The 17,472-nt window shown below is 38.3% G+C and overlaps 1 protein-coding gene across 5 annotated transcripts in view; it reads left to right on the top strand.

Annotated features, from left to right (window-relative positions):
* LOC130919955 (phospholipid phosphatase 3-like) overlaps positions 1–17,472 on the top strand; it is a 90,357-nt gene that overhangs the window by 60,042 nt on the left and 12,843 nt on the right. For 4 of the 5 annotated variants that reach the window (XM_057842630.1, XM_057842631.1, XM_057842635.1 and 1 more), the window contains 2 exons: positions 13,510–13,667; positions 13,738–14,024. In XM_057842630.1, the coding sequence (XP_057698613.1) occupies positions 13,510–13,667; positions 13,738–14,024 (445 nt within the window). The remainder of the gene's footprint in view (positions 1–13,509; positions 13,668–13,737; positions 14,025–17,472) is intronic. The other variant, XM_057842633.1, reaches the window with a different exon arrangement.

The following is a 17,472-nucleotide window of genomic DNA, read 5'->3' as shown; positions in this document are numbered from 1 at the left end:
GTGACTCTCTTTATGTGGCTCTGGATAGAGGGCTAGCATTTGGAAAAAAAATTGAATAAAGGATGTAAATTGAGGGCAAACCAGTCTAAAACAGGCAAAGTCAGTCTAAAATGGCACTTTGCCTAGATTTAGTTCGCATACAAAATAAGGCTCTGCGTTTCTTAACCTTCACCGACAAGAACCACTGTTCTAGAATGATTTCCTGACCCATGTACAGAGAATTTTGTGTAGCAGATCATATTGTATTGTGAGCTACCCAGAAGTTCCCACCCCTAGTGCGAAGCCTGGAAAAAGACTTTTTTGTTTGGGACAATAGGGGTTAAAGCTGTCGAGTCGCACATGATAGGAGGTAAAAAACACTAGCGGTCTTTGGCAAAGGTGTGTTTCCAGTGAGATAAAAAGTTTTTTTATTCATTAGAAATTGTTTTTGTAGAAATTTTTTTGTCTTAGATTTTATTTGTAAGTCTTAAAAATGTCTTTAAAAGCATTAAATTTGACTTTTAAAAGGGTTCAAGAACCCTGGGATGAAATATCGAGAAATATGTATCAAGTGCCTTCATGTGAAAGGGAGCGTAACTTCTAGTACTGCAGCGATTAATCGATTAACTCGAGTTATTTGATTAGAAAAAAGCTTCGAATCAAGTTTTTCTACTTCGAAGATAGTTTAATTAGAGTAGGGTTGTAACGGTATGGTTTTGAAAGTTTTTGCATTTAGTTTTATTGATTTGGGTGGATATAGAGCCCTCTGGTGGTAACAGTGAACATGACATAACTCTTCTTACATGGCTGAATCCAGCTTCTCCCTGTTAAAAAGCAACATAAGGTAAGTTTTTGTTTGAGCTAATATGGTTGTTTATGCTTTTTTAATTTAGTTTAGAAGTATATTTAGAAGTTTTTGGTGGGAATATGTGTTTGAACGATTTGTTAAGAGCTTTGTTAAAAACAAAAAACAAAACACCTTAGCATTTTATCACATTTAAGCTAGCGGACGTTTGCTATGCAAGTTAACCGATTGTTCTTTTGTCGTAATTAGATACGAATTTAGTTAGTTTTGTAAACCATTTGTGGCTAAGCTTGAGTATTTTAATTATTTTAAGTGCATTTATTGCTCTTGTGAAATGAAAGTGCAATTCCACATCATTAGAAGAGACACTCAGGTATTTTATTTTGTATTCGCATTTAATGTTCTCTTGAAATTACACTCTTTAGCAAGCCCAAATATTATTCCAAGCATAAACTCTTGTTTCTTTGCTTAAAATCTCCAAAAATCTATTCTGCAATGCATTAAATATTCGTAATCGAACTAACTCATTGATAGATTAATCAATTACTTAAATAATCGATAGCTGCAGCCCAAGTAACTTCCCTTCAATATTGTCGTCCTTTTTCTTCCGTCTTATTGCGTCTTTCTGGAGCAACAGTTGTCTTTAATGACAGACGTTGGATGTTTTTTATGGTATGCTTTTCTATGTATTTTTAATGATTTTGATAATACACAATCTTTTTACGACCATTATAATATGATTCTTTTTGTCAGGGTGCGTGTTGGCCAGAGGAAGAGTCAGGCATGAAAATCACTCATCTTTCGGCGGAATACGCCGTTTTGAAGTCAAAAGGGGTGACCTACGTTAATTTTGTAGATCCGAGGAGAAAATTTTTAAAGGGGTGGGGGGTGGGGGGTTGTAATTCCATCTAACTAACTAACGACTAGCCTGGTACACCAGACTCACCGCTGTTCCAGCTATTGAGTCACAGCAAACAGACAGTGGAGTGAACTAATCAGCGACGGGCAGGCGTGACGTTAGTAAAACGACGAGGGCAGGACGAGGGACTTGCACGCGTAAGTAAACATGCGAGGAGAGCGGAGTTTATTCAGCATGGCTAGCGCAAGACAGACTGTTGTCAATGACTCGTGTCGATGTGTTTTTGGTAATTTAAAACAGATTTTACCGTGGATTGGAACATATTCTCGGCTCTCCTGTTCACCATCTGTGTTGTTGTGGAGACGACTTCCGACGCGCAAGAGTGACGTTGCTCGTTAAGAACACATCACGCAAATAAACGAATCTGATTTGTCAATTGATTTTGTACCTGCTCAAGAGGCCCTTAATGGGCTGGTTCCCAGACTTTTCTCTCAGTGTTTGAAAAATACAGGGATAACAGGCTGGCCGTGCCAGGCAAACTAATGACATGTTTTATTAAAGTTGCTAAGCCTGTCGCGATATGCAATGAGTCCATTTGTCGCAAGGTAAATAAAAATGAGGGCGATAATTTTCACGGCTTTGTTTTATCACCGCGTGCGTGCATGCATACATTTGTGCGTGCGTGTAGAGAACATATGAGACTTCAGTTCATTTTACAGATCTTTATTGGTAATCGACACACCGTAGAATTACAGTTCAGACATACAAAATAAGGAAACACATGTATATTAAACACTGTAAAAGTTAGCATTGCTACATTGAGACTTATGGGGAAAAAAATACAACCTACCTTAGCCTGCTATAAAACATTGGCAGTCTTGTCCAAAACGCAAACTTGCGGTTAAAAGGTGACACTTCAAACATTAGAAATCGCTGGTTAACAGCATTTGCAAATGAAAAAATCTATTAGTGACACCATAAGCCAAGGGTCGGGAACCTATGGCTCGCGAGCCAGATATGGCTCTTTTGACGGCTGCCTCTGGCTTGCCGACAAATCTTCAATCATTAAAAAAAAAAAAGTTTTGTCATTTAATTGGAAGGGCGCTAGGACCTCGGGGGATACCTGGCGGGCGTAAGAGCCACAGGGGAACCGTTAAAAAGAGCAACCAGTAAGGGGCGCTCACATTTTTTTTATTGGCAAGCCAGTGATCCGGCGACATTCGGGTCGGGACACTACAGACACTTCAGGTGCAGCTGTGGAGGACGTTCGAAGTCTAATGATGCGTATGGCAGTCGGTTGAAATAATAGCGATGGATCTGTAGCGTGGTGCAGACAGGGATTAAATGCTTCAGTCTGTTGTTACACATTTAATTTTGCTTTATTTACATTTTTCTTATACAGCTGAAAAAAGAAAAAAAAATGTCCGTCTCGCATTGCTGCACACAGACGGCTAGTTTCTTATTCGCTCTAAAATGCGGATTCTTATATAATTATATGAATAAACAAATACAAGTTTTTGTGACAAAACATTTAACTTCGGCATTTTAGACACTACTAGCATTCACTCGTCGTCCGCTCGCCATTACGAACACATCTGCAGTCACACATAAATGTACTGTAATAGCCCCGAATGTGGAAATGGGAAGGAGAGGAGTCGGTGATGACTTTTCCCACTTTATTGTGGCAACCATAGAAATACTAAACAAAATAACAGGGGCATCCGCAACATGCTAACTGCGCTCTCACGCCGTAGGTTCTCTCTTCCTTGCTTCCCGCTACGTCACTACTCTGCTGTCTGATGGCCTCTTCAAGGACCCACAAATAATTACTGACATTACAATACTTAACGATTAACATATTTCTGAACTATATAAACACTCAGCACACATCACAATCATCCTAAAATAAAGCAATCTGCTAATATACACAGTCAAATTATACACTTTTTCTCACCTCAAACTAGAAAAAAATACTAGTTTACAACGTCCGTCTCACATTACTGCCAAGACGGCTGATTTCTTATTTGCTCTAAAATGCGAAGAGTTATTGCCCATGCACGCCACTTAGCGAACGCCTCCGACCTGCTGGTTTAAAACTATAAGTACAAGTGTATCTGTGGATTAAAATAACTAAATATTAATTTTATAATTGTTATTTTTATTTAATTATTATTATTTATATAATTTATTAAACATAATTCAGATACTTATTGTACTTTAAAAGTGTTGAAATTACATAAAATGCACATATTGTATTTTTAGTTTTAAACATGTTGTATGGCTCTCACAGAATGACATTTAAAAATATGCGGTGTTCATGGCTCTCTCAGCCAAAAAGCTTCCCGACCCCTGCTATAAGCCATGACGATAAGTACTTTTTTGCGGAGTGTGAAGCTGTTAGCGGTTTAGCGAACGTACTTCCGGCGAACATATCAAAATAAAAGCACGCCACGTTCATATAAAATAACGACTTCTGGAGTTAATCCCCCATACTTCAGAATTAATATTATAGTATGTAAATACTTTAATACTACAGAATTGAGATTTTACACGAAGAACAGCTTTAAAATGACACCCTTTTTGAAAAATATGATTGGCAATGAGTATTATCATTCTTATAATACTATTTTATATAGTAATATACTATAATAATAATGCTAGATATTTTTTTTAAATTGTTTTGAATAATGTTGGAAAGGCAAAGTCCGTGTTCTGAATCTGTTTAAATTGCATTCTTTTGCACTAGTAAATGCTATCAACATTTGACCTCATTGTTTATGTGTGATTAATTATTGTTATTTACATGTATATTTACGTGTTTTTGTGAATTAATACGCGTCAACAACAATTTCATTGCTAAATTAGTAAAAAGTCTATTAATCGTAAAAATAGTCGGCTGACTAATCAGGAGAAAATTAGTCGTTTGGGACAGCCCCTACCGGAACATATTTCCTCCACATCCTTCTCACCTTTTTAACCTCTGACCCATTTTCATGCCTGAAGAGTACTTTGCGTGTGGATTATTTACAATTTGAGAAGTTGGACATGTCGTGTGACTTTTTAAGACGTGTACTCACACATTCATATTAGTAATTCGAATCATGCATACTTATAGTACACTATGGCAAGAAAACTATCAGCCCAAACTTTTTTTTCACTCCTTCCTTGCACATGTACGGTTCTTGTTTTCCACCCATGCACGCTCTCTGTGCCAGCTGCTTCGTGCATTGCCTCGGGAATTGTACTGTTTCCATGGCAACCACTTGTTCTCAGGGTAGAGCAAAGTCGACGGGGAATTGGGGGATTGTATTTGCTATAAATAATATATGTATGATCCCCGCACTCACGTGTTTGTTGGGGTGGGGGTCAGTGTCCTTCACATTCACGTTGACAGGAAGACGTTATGTAATGGTGGGTAATCTGCAACACTTGCTGGCTGGAGAGGTGGTATGTTTTAACCCTTGACTTAAACGTGTAGAGGACAATGTGTTATGCATTTTTGCCTGTGTAATTGCTTCCTCTAATGTGTGCATGCAGGAGTGTTGAGTTGTGAGGCAGAGGAGTGCATCTGGGGGTAAATGTGGGGGGTGGCAGTGGCTTGGTGAAGGCTGTGTCAGGCTGTTTCTGGCTCTGGTTTGTTTCAGCATTCACCCTTTTGTTTTCTAGGCAAGAGTTGAGTTGAAGTCACAAACAACCTGCCTTTCTTCCTCATTTGTCCTGTTCTCACACTGTAACCCATTTTTAGTGTACACTTTTTAACTCGTTCACCGCCTTAGAGGACGACAGAACTGTATCAACTGGGTGGGCTGGTAGCAATCATTCACAAATGCGAATGAGTTAAAATGTGAAAATGGTTTCTCGGGAAACATTCTACAAGTTCCTTCAATCCCTCTTGGGCTGTAATGACCCTCTCAATCTTCTCAGTCTTGTAGTGACTGAGTTTGTCCAGAAACAGATCACTAGTACGTTTTCCCAACATTTTACTGAGCCAAGGCCAGCATCAGCATCCGTTGTAAACGAGAAAACTCTCACCGCACACAACTTAATTTAAATGTCACAAAAACTACAGTGTTATGAAAAGGTATCAGAACCTTTTGTAATTTCTTACATTTCTACATAAAATCACCATCAAATGTGATCTGATCTTTGTCAAAATCACACAGATGAAAAAACTCTGCTTTAACTAAAACCACTATTTTAATGAGGATAGCATGCAAACAATGACAGAAGGGGGAAAATATATCAGTGAAGCATCACATTTAATATTTTGTGCCCCCCACCCCCTTTGGCAGCAATAACTTCATCAAGACACTTCCTGTAGCTGCAGATCAGTCTGGCACATCCATCAGGACAAATCTTGCCCCATTCCTCTCTACAAAACTGCTGTAGTTCAGTCAGATTCCTGGGATGTCTGGCGTGAATCGCCGTTTTTAGGTCATGCCACAGTATCTCAATGGGTTTCAAGTCTGGAATCTGACTTGGCCACTCCAGAACGTGTATTTTGTTTTTCTGAAACCATTCTTAAGTTGATTTACTTCTGTGTTTTGGATCATCGTCTTGTTGCAGCATCCATCCTCTTTTTTGCTTCAACTGTCAGACAGACAGCCCCAGGTTTTCCTGAAAAACATTCTTAGAAACTTGTCAATTAATTCTTCCATTAATGATTGCAAGTTGTCCGGGCCCTGAGGCAGTAAAACAGCCCCAAATCATGATGCTCCCTCTACCGTGCTTCACAGTGGGGATGAGTGTTGATGTTGATGAACTGTTCAATTTTTCCTCCACACATGATGTGGTGTGTTACTCCCAAACAATTCAACTTTGGTTTCATCAGTCCACAAAATATTTTGCCAAAACCTTTGTGGAGTGTCCAAGTGCCTTTTTATGTTTTTTTTTTGTTTTTTTTTGTTAAGACAGCAGTGGCTTCCTCCGTGAAGACCTCCCACGTACACCATTCTTGCCCATAGTTTTACTTATAGTTGATGGGTAATTTCTGTAAGTCTTTAGCAGTCACTCTAGGGTTCTTTTTTACCTCTGAGTATTCTGCGCTGATCTCTTGGCATAATCTTTGGTGCACGGCCCACCAAATTTGACATGAAAATGGCATTTGTTCATAAATAAGTCGCACTGGACTCTAAACCACAGCTGTTCTCCCTGTATTATGGGATATTTACACCAAAAGATATCAACCGGTAGCACTGTATTTGACAGCAGCATCATAAGACTATGACAAGATCAACTGAACCACCATAAAGCTTTGAACTAATTGGCTGCATAGCTCCATTGCTTCAAGAAGCTTCATTTGGCCATCACTGTTCTCTTGGGGGAGACAGTCAACCTCTGCTGCCACCTGCTGTCAACAATGTTATCGTCCAACATGCCTCCTAGCATGCATTGCAGTGCTACAGATGTAAATATTCATGTTCTGCGCTAATTATTTCTTCAGTTACTGTTCCAGTTGTTTCATGAGTTGCTAGTTAAGGTATTTGGTAACACTTTATTTGACAGTGGCGCCATAAGACTGTAATTAGACCATTATAATTATGACATGACACTGCCATGATCATTAATGAATGCTTATGACAGATATCATTTTGAGTCATCTGGCCATTTTGAAAGGATGCCAAAGATCTGAGCTGGACATTAATGGAGTTAGTGACATAATTTGCTGAATGACAATAATATCTGTCATGAGCCTGCATTAATGCCTATGATAATGTCATGTCATAATTAGGACGGTCTTATGGCAGTCTTATGACGCCGCTGTCAAATAAAGTGTTACCCGTTAACCCAAATAAATCAATAAATAAAGCCACACTGTGCTATAAGCCCCAGGATTCAAAATGAGGGAAAAAAGTAGCGTCTTATAGTCTGAAAATTACGGTAATCTGTCCCAGTGTTGTTTTTTGGCAGCCCTTTTACTTTTGGTTGTAGTCTTAGACTTTTGCACGATAATAATTACTAGTCTTAGTCATATTTTAGTAATCTCAAAACGTGTTTGTCTTGGTCTAGTTTTTGTTAACGAAAACTCAAGACTAATTTCGTCTAGTTTTAGTCGACGTTTACAAAAAATATTTTTGTCTGTAAAATTTAAATTTTGTAACAAAAAATAAAATGAAAATTTCCAACTATTTCGAATTAACATTGGCAGACGAGCACATATTGTAGCGTCTACAAGGACAATGCCAACTTGGCGATAATAAATGCTCAGCAGGAAAACAATACATTATAATTGAGTAATTATAGCCACCTGGACGTCACAAACTGTATTAAAAAAGAAGTTGTCCGAGAGTTTATGAGGACGCTCGCCAATGCTAACGCGATCACAAATGCTATGCTAACGCTACGAGTTGCATTTAGTTTATGATGATCACTCAGCACAGACTTTGAAGGCTAAATCAAAATTCTATATTTTCTCTGGCCAAGTTAAGAAAGCAAATCTTACCTGTGTGCTAGCCTGCATAGAGACTGATAGTGAGACACACTAGTGAGTTGGGGTGGGGGGTACAGCACGTCACATGAGTGACACAACCCGACACTGCTAGGATTCAGGCTAACTACACATTAAATGTCACACATTGTGAACATGTGATGGAAACTGCTGCGTATTTTCGTCTCGTTCTTGTGGCGTCTGACGAAAACTGGCATTCATCTTGTGATACTTTAGTCTCCCAAAACATGTTTTTAGCTCGTTATTTTCTCATCAAAAATCAGTGCCAATGTAATCATTCAAGTTTTAGAAGGAAAAAAGGTTTTTAAGCCACAGTTATAATATTTATGTCAACACGACAAAGCCTTCTAGATTTAATTTTTAAAACGCTATTTAAATGTTTTCATCTTTTGAACAGCACTGGATCCATACAGATAGGGCACTGTTGTCAAATTTACATATTTTGCAACAATTCTGGGAACAATGTTGTTGTTTTTGTGTAGTATCTAAATAGCGCTATTACTCAATTATTATTTTGTAACGTTATCTCTGTGGTAAAAATGTCTTCACTCAGATGTACTATCTGTGAACATACAGTACGTTTACCCCCACTTAACACTGCAGGGGGCAGTCAGCAGCACCATAAGGCTGCGCAAGCACCTCTTGGCTGGTGGGATCCATCCTACCCTCTCTCGCCAAAACACTGAGAACAAAAGTGTCACAAAGAAACTTTGTGATATTTAAGCTAAATTGGCTGGGGTTGACCCCCTTAGAGAAATAAAACTGTTTTAGGTGACACAAAGCTTCTGTTCTTGTTGAACCAGAAATAGTGTTTAGTGTTTCATTTCTGCATCACCTGCGCCCTTGGAGACCGGCTGGAGCGTCAGGGGCCTGTATGTGGGGTCAGATTGCCCAAAATTGTGCCTGGATTAGGCATGTGCCGGTAAAATATTCTGACGGTATTATAACCTTAAACCAAAATATCATGGTTTCAGTGTATCATGGTATTGCAATTACAGCTTTAAAATGTGTTACTTTTAGATATCTGGCTTTAAAAAAAAAAATCCATTGGACAGGATTTTATATTTCAAAACATATTAACAAATTGGAACATAAGCATAACGTTAAGTTAAAATAAATTTAAAAAAAACAACTAAACTCTAAAAATATATATGGCAGAAAACACAGACAAGACTGAAAAAGCAGTTTCTGCTCTTGCACTCCTCTTTAAAAGAAACTGCTGTATTTTAGGCCAAAACAACAGTTGTATTTGATAGAACAATATGTCTATATGCTGCCATAGCAGATTCATGGCGCATGAAGCCACCGAACTATTTTCAATTTGTCTGTTTTACCCTGACAACCCCCGTTTACAGACGTCGCGCAATCGCTTTTGTTTCAACCCAGCCATAAAAGGAAGGTAATTAATATATATTATTCAAAATGTCTGTCGTTTTTAGCTTAGAGTCATTAATTGATGTTTCATGTTTCGTTTAAAAAAAAAAAAAGACTTTAAAAAATATTCACTCACATATTTTAAACTTTTAAACGAATTATGTCACAATGAAAAAAAATGGCGTCTGTAAAAAAGTCACGGATACCTACCTCATAACTATCGCTTAATTGTATTTTTTTTTTGTTACTGTCGCATTTTCTCCGATATGTTTGATGATAAATAATCGATCCAAACAAAGAAAAATTGAAAATAAACGTTTAAAAGGGAAAATATATGAAAAAGAAAATCTCGACCACTCCTTGATGTCTGCGATTTCTACACCGCGATCCTTGTTATAGTACAATGTTTCACGTATAAAACCCCCAAAAAATCCAGCTGTTGCCATTCACAGCTGTGTCATGACACTCAGTGATCCATGCTACATGAAGTTGTTGGATCGAAACAAGGTAAGTACGCGATATCTCATTAAATCATGGCATCTGTAATAGGGATGTCCCGATCCAGGTTTTTGCACTTCCGATCCGATACCGATATTGTTTTGCACTTCCGATCCGATACCGATACTGTCCGATACCGGCCTATCTGAGCAAGTATTAAAGTTATTTAGCCTCCTTACTTAGTTGTCAGACTCATGTTGAAAAGGGTTTTAGTACTCTTGATAACAACTAGCCAGCTGAATTAGGTGAGTTTGAATAAGACACAATGGTTGGTAACAAGAAACTGATCTGTTTATTCAGTGACAAACACAAAAGATTATAAAAATCAAACAGAAATGGCATAGTCAGTCAGTAAAACGTGCAAATAATATTGTAAACTGTCAGTGGAAAATCCCACAAATCCCCCAAGCTATTGGATGCTTTTAATGTTTCGTGTATTAGTTACAAAAATTGTATAAAAAGCCTCTCAGGTTTAAATAAACGACTATTTCAGTATTAAGTTAACATTTTAAAACAGTAAATAAAATACTCAAGTCCCCATTCAGTATCAGCAGCTTTAAACTACATTCAATTAATTTAATTTTGCGAATCAACTGTTAAAGTTGTTAAAATTGCTCCCGTTATTCCATAATTTCCCTTCTGTCTACTTTTGACATGTGAAAGTTTTAAAACTATTTTGAAGATAGATTCAAGTCAAGATTTTGCCGAGTTAGGAGTATTTTAGATAAAAAGTTAATTAGGTTTGCTTGGAAGGTTCACTACAACACATACAAGGGAAGTCTCCTGCTTTAAGATGGCGGCTGTTTACTAACGCACGTAGTTTTCAATGCAAGTATTGCCAACGCTGTCGAGTCTGTCATTGTGCATCTAGTTCTACATACATATGATATCTATTAGACAAGCATGATGTTTACTCTCGAGACGCAATGCGGTCCGTTTCTCATTGCGTCCCGAAGACCCCGCTGTGTATTAGTTCCGCTTTACTTTACATATTTTAATAATCGGAATTTGGATGTTTGTGAATCGTTCTCGAATCTTCCACGGCAGAATCGCTGAAGGATGTAATGACGTCTGGGCATGTTGTACTGTGGTTCTAATGCTGCGTTCCAGAAAAGTGGGATGTCGGACTTTTCCGACCTCCGACTAGGAAAATATCATTGGAACACCACTCGAACTGGGAGGTCCAAGTCGCAAAGTCGTAGAAAAAATAACTACCCCGACTTCCAAGTTGTTTCAATTTGACGTCACTGGACAAAATGGCGCTCAAGAAAACGAATGATAACACAATAATGAAGTAAATCAAGTTTATTTGAGACGCCATGTATTTTTTCCTCATCCAGTGAATTATCTTTGTTGTGCTATGTTTTTATATTGACGATCAGCAAAGGATGTAACTAAAAAAAGGCAGTTTACAGTGTGGGCTATAACGCAGCAGTCGTTTTTCCTCTACTATTTGATCGCTTATAGGCAGGCAGGTTCGCTGGAGGTCAAAATGTCTTTGGATGGCCAAAATAAAAAACACCTTGTCGCGATCAGCCATCTTTATTGTTTACATTTGCTTGGAACGCTTTGAGGTCGGAACTGGTACCATCCGAGTGGGATAAATCCGACTTCCCACTTCTCTGGAATGCAGCTTAAGTGTTGGATGGTGCGTCTTTACTCACAAGAGATAACGGCTCATCATCCAGAATGAATTCTTGATTATTCTTCTTGCAATGACTCTTGTTATTCCCTGGGCTTTGGGACTGTCGAGTGCCAGTTTGTCACACATAGCAAAAGTTTCTGTCAGTGTTAGTTGCGTAGGACCTTTCGTTTTGTCTTCGGTTTTCTTAACATACTCCTTATATTGTTTGTGGTGGTATGTCGCTAAATGCTTGATTAGGTTGGTTGTATTAAAAGTTCTTACAGCTTTACCACCACACTTGACTTGATTGTGGCAAATGTTGCACTCTGCCTCTTCGTCTTTGTCGTCCTTTAAGGTGAAATGATCCCACACAGCTGACATTTTTACCGGTAAAGTCTCTCAGTAAATTGGGAGACGGTAATGTAGTGTGTTGGAAGTGTGCCGTAAAATGCGGACCGGATTTTAGGGAAACCGAAGCAAAAACTGGAATGGATTATGTATATCGGTGCGCTGGAAAACCCGGACTTCAAAAAAACTGGATCGGAAGTCTGGATCGGAATTTTTCCGTGTCGGCCGATCCGATACCGATGCGCATTTTTTTGCCCATATCGGCGTCTGATCCGATCAGAATATCGGATCGGGACATCTCTAATCTGTAATTCTGCTCTTGCGTGCTCTCACCTACAAATAGGGTTTCCCTGTTTAAAATTATTTTTATTTTTTTAAATGCCCTCTTGTTCAATTTTTTTCTTCCCCAAGAAAATTGAGATTTTAATCTTTACAATGATGTATCACACATGCATATCGGACAATTTTGAAAGTTGGCCAAATTGGGGGTCTCAGAGCGGTACTTCAAGTCACCTTAGTGTTTTCCGCCGTATATATAAAAATCAAATAAACACAGCCGTTTAGTTGAGCCTAAACCAAAAGCAACAGCTCAACATTATTACCATCAGAACAAAATAATTATTTTCCACAAAAAGCACGTGTGTATGACTCGTATCATATTTACATTTTACACACACACTCTTTCTCAACACAGACAGTTGCCAGAGAGAAAAAAAACAATGTTTTACCACCGTTAGACACACTAAACACACTGGAGTTAACTCGTAGCTGGTCGGAAACATTCACGACAGTGTTTACTAACCTTTAATTTTGTATAAATGTGAAATTATATTGGAGGCATTGCCTCCTCGGCAGCCACCCTCTGCAAACATGTTTTACAAGTCGGTTGGCCCTCCTCCGGCCGTGCCCATCTGTAACTTTTCTGTAGCCGATTTCGTTTTCTTCGATGGGGTAAAAAGGTCAGGAGTTTCACCTCCTCCAGCCATCATATAGCACAGCTGACTCACTGACACTGAGCAACAACCGGTGGGGGAGGGTTGAGCCTTGCAGCTACATGCGACGGATTTAGCCATGCATTTTTGGGGCATAAAAAATAGCATCATACCTTAGGTACGGTATGACGGAAAATTTTTGTGGTTTTGAAACCTTGATCATTTTATACCACGATATACATTGAAACCGGTAATCGGCACATGTCTAGCCTGGATACAGTCTATTTTGCATTCTTCACAGTCTGATGTCCATCGATCTACAGAGGGCATTTCAGTCCACACTTAACAAGCTCTTGTAATGACAATGTTTAACATTTTTTTTAAACCACTACTGTACAGAGTAAAGATGTTGAATAGGTTCAGAAAAAATACCCTGCATTAATTTATAGCTGTTAAACATGTTATAGCATGTTAACATGCTTTAAAGTACCATCGGGATGAGATCAACCATGAGGAATGATAATGTTGCTCAACTGCAAAGAACGTTATTATTCTCTTGTTTTTGCAGGAGGAAATTGTGAAATTGTCAGTGATTGATTCGCTCAGCATTAATCATAATCACAAGCATCTCTCCCCCTTCAGTTTCCATCCCGTTCTTTGTAAGTGAGCTAAAGATGGTCCGACCATACAGCAGAGGTATTGAATGTGGAGACACCAGTATCACCTACCCATACAAGCCATCGGAGACTGTATCAGACACACTGCTCATTGTTGGCGGTATCCTGATCACAGGCATCTCAGTGAGTATTTCACACAACTCCATGCTTGAAGACTCTCATCAAGTGGTTGTGACCACATGTTTACCTGCAGATCACTTTAGGGGAATGGTACCGTGTGCGCTACCTCGGTGTCAGGTCCAAGGGCTTCGTCAAGACCAAGTATGTGTCGTGTCTCTACAAGGAATGGGGCTCCTTCTTATTTGGCTGCTCCATTAGCCAATCCCTGACCAGCGTGGCCAAGCTGAGCGTCGGCCGTCTGCGGCCACACTTCTTGTCGTTGTGCGGTGTCACCTATGAGTCACTCAGCTGCAAGTCAGGAACTTACTTGGCTACTGTCAAATGTCCCAACGCTGACCCCAGCAAAATGGAGGAGGCCAGGTGTGTGTTATGTGTGTATGAGTGTGTTTTTTGGCAGCCATTTTAATTTTCGTCTTAATCTTTTGAACATAAATACTAATTTTAAAATGTGTTCGTCTTCGTCTAGTTTGAATCATTGAAAACTCAGACAAATTTCCTCTATTTTTCGTCGACAATTATCAAAATGTTTTCGTCCTTAAACCTCAAAAGTTTTAGTCCATGAATAAATAAATGAATAAATAAAAGGTTTCCAACAATTTCTAATGAACATGACAGACTAGTACATAACTGTAGAGTCTACAAGGACATCACCATTTTTCTAATGATAATGCACTCTCTGCAGGACAACAGCACATTATTTGCATTTAAATAAACTCACCTGGATGCGACGAACTGTATGTAAAATGTTTTCCTAGAGTTTAAGAAGACACCAAGCTAAATGCTAAAGCTAGCGCGACCCAATGCTAATGCGAACGCTATGCTAACGCCATAACTTAGTTTAGTGTGTGATGATCACTCAGCACAGACCTGTAAAGGCTAAAACAACATTGCATAGCCAAGATAAGAAAACAAAACAGCAGCACCTGACACTTTTCACAAAATGAACCTGGAATAGGCACACGGTTAAGCCTGTGTGTTGGGCGGGGTGCGGGGCACTGCAGGTCACATGAGTGACACGACCAAACGCAGCTAAATCCGTTATAACTACACATACAATTAGAAAATATCACACATTGTGAATTTATTACAGAAACTATGACGAATTTTCATCTCGTTTTCGTGTTGTTAGACAACAACTGGCATCCTTCTCGTTATGTTTTAGTCTCTCAAGACACGTTTTCAGTGCGTTATCATGACGTCATCGTCATGAAAAAATTGTTCGTTGACGAAATATTTTCGTTATCATCATCATTGACGAAAACACTGGTGTGTATTTTATCATACTACATGCTACACATAATTTATTCCTTTGACATTCAGTTTGACAATATTATTCAATAAATGACCTGATAATCAGTATCATTTTGATATACAGTTGTACTAAGGGTGTAACGGTACATTAATTGTATTGAACCGTTTCGGTACGTGGTGCTCGGTTCGGAACAGAGGCGTACCGAACGAGTTTCTGACGTAATGTAATCCTTACTTTTCAAGGCTGTGAGTCGATCGGGTTACAGTTTCTTTGTGTAGATTATATTTACTCTGTCTTCTCTTCTATAATGAGGACCAACATGGTAGGACAGTATAACCCAGAAACGTCAACAGCGCGACAGTCAATCAGCCAATGCACACCAGTCGCAGTGTGGCCGCGTGTTAGACACGTCCCAGAAGCGGCTCAACACGACGCATGCGAAAAGAACGGCAGAGTTTATTATTTGACGCGAGACGCAACCCTCCTGCGTCAATACTACTACCGGTAGCTAGAATCAGGCAGACCGGAAGTCACTCATGTAAAACTACGGGGGGTCCGATTTTCAAACTCATATGCAATCGTAACACACTTTCTGAGTCCATCAGATCTCTTGAGTGGTAGATTGAGGCACAGTTGACTTGTCTTTGTTGATTTACTGCTGTCTTCTCTGCTATAATAATAACCAACACGGCCCCGTGTTCAATACAAAACCCTTCTACCACAACAAAACAAGTAGGAACTAATATTCACAAAGGAACTAAAGTTATACGACATTAAATATACAATATAAATGAATATCACATTTGTAAAATATAAACACATAATAAAATAAATAATAGCCCATTTAAATAAAATAAATTGAAATGAGCTAAAACACCTGTAATTAAATAATAAGAATAATACACAGATCCTGCTTACACAATTAAAAGTTTTTAATTTCTGTGTGGCGCTTTAACTTGAGAAAATCCACCAATAAAGCTTTTGAAAACCGTTCATAAGAAAAAAAAAAAAGATTCATTGAGGCATTTCATTTGTAAAATACATGTTAAAATCTGTCATTGGGATTGATTTTCTCTTTAGCACAGGACTTTTTTCTTCTTTCAGAAAGAAAGCTGACCGAGGTCTGAAAGGCAAATTGTTGTTGGATTATATTTAAATACCCGCTACTTTTTGAGCAGAATTCTAGCTTTGTATAAGATAATGTTCCTATTGTTGAAAGCAAAAAGGTGTGTAATAAACAACTAGCACATGTATATATTGCATTTTGTTTTTTTACTGTACCGAAAATGAACCGAACCGTGACCTCAAAACCGAGGTAGGTACCGAACCGAGATTTTTATGACCCGTTACACCCCTAAGTTGTACATCTATTTACGACATTGATTCTGGAAATAGTCTTGTAAACTAAAAATTTTGTACATAGAGACGCGTTTTACATGTAAATTCCCTAATCCATTCCAAGCACTAGTGACACGCCACACTTTTGAACCGTAGTGTACCAGCAGTAGTTCTAATCCCCATGAGAACCAAATGGTACCAATTCATTGAAACAAACCAAGACCTACTGGTTGAAAGAACAGCTTTATCTTTTGGTGATAATTGATAAAATCAAGGAATGGTCTAAAATTATTAAAAGTGCTAAAATTGTGATGGCTTTCCTAGGAAAACCAATGTACTAGCTATGTGGTATGCATTTTGCAGGGGATAAGTGGCCTCATGCTTTTCGAAACATGCGCACCAATATTATAATTTCACAGACATCTAGATCAAGATTATTTGTGTGTGGCCATAATGCTGTGGCCTTGTGTAGGTGTGCTAGTAGTTATTCCTTGATTATGGGAAAGTCCCAAAGTTGCCAATGCATGTTTAAGCTGTTGACTTTTCATCCATCCTTCCACTTTATCAGCACATCGTTTTTTCAAACATTTGACATCATAGGCCGAGTTTGACTTTTAGGGCAGGAGGGGCACAACATGTGGATGACCCGGAAACGCAGTGTCAGCAATAAAATTAACTTACAAGAATATTTATAATAAGTTGACAATGAGCGTTTTTTTCCCATCATTCTTGAGGGCAATTCTAAATCAGGTTGCTTAGGCAATACTTGTCGCCAAGATTGTCATGCATTGAATATGGTACGCCCACCGGTGTCATGCCAATGTAGTTACCCCAGTCAAAAAAATTTGTATCCTCTGGGTGGAGCCATATGGAGGTAGATTTGTGTCTTTATTATTCAACCAAAAAAAATGTTGCTTCAATAAAGAAAAAAAGTGTTTGAATGCAAAAATAAATTTGAAACTCAAAAAACTAAAAAAAAAAAAATGCATGTGAAAGCTTTTTTTCTTTCTTTTTTTTTTTTGATTGAAGTAAAAAAAATGTTTTTGATTGAAGCAACTTTTTTGATTGAAGTAATGTTGATTTGTTTTTGGGCCACATTTTGGCTGGGACATTTTTGTTTTTATTATTCAGTCAAAAAATAAGCTGCTTAAAAAATATAGATTTTCAAAAAGAAAATCTCTTCAATCAAAAAAGAAAAATTTTAGTCATAGAAAAAGT

The sequence above is a fragment of the Corythoichthys intestinalis genome, chromosome 8 (assembly GCF_030265065.1).
Source record: "Corythoichthys intestinalis isolate RoL2023-P3 chromosome 8, ASM3026506v1, whole genome shotgun sequence".
NCBI lineage: Eukaryota > Metazoa > Chordata > Actinopteri > Syngnathiformes > Syngnathidae > Corythoichthys > Corythoichthys intestinalis.
Note: the sequence above shows the minus strand (reverse complement) of the source record. Positions and strands in the feature narration are given on the sequence as shown.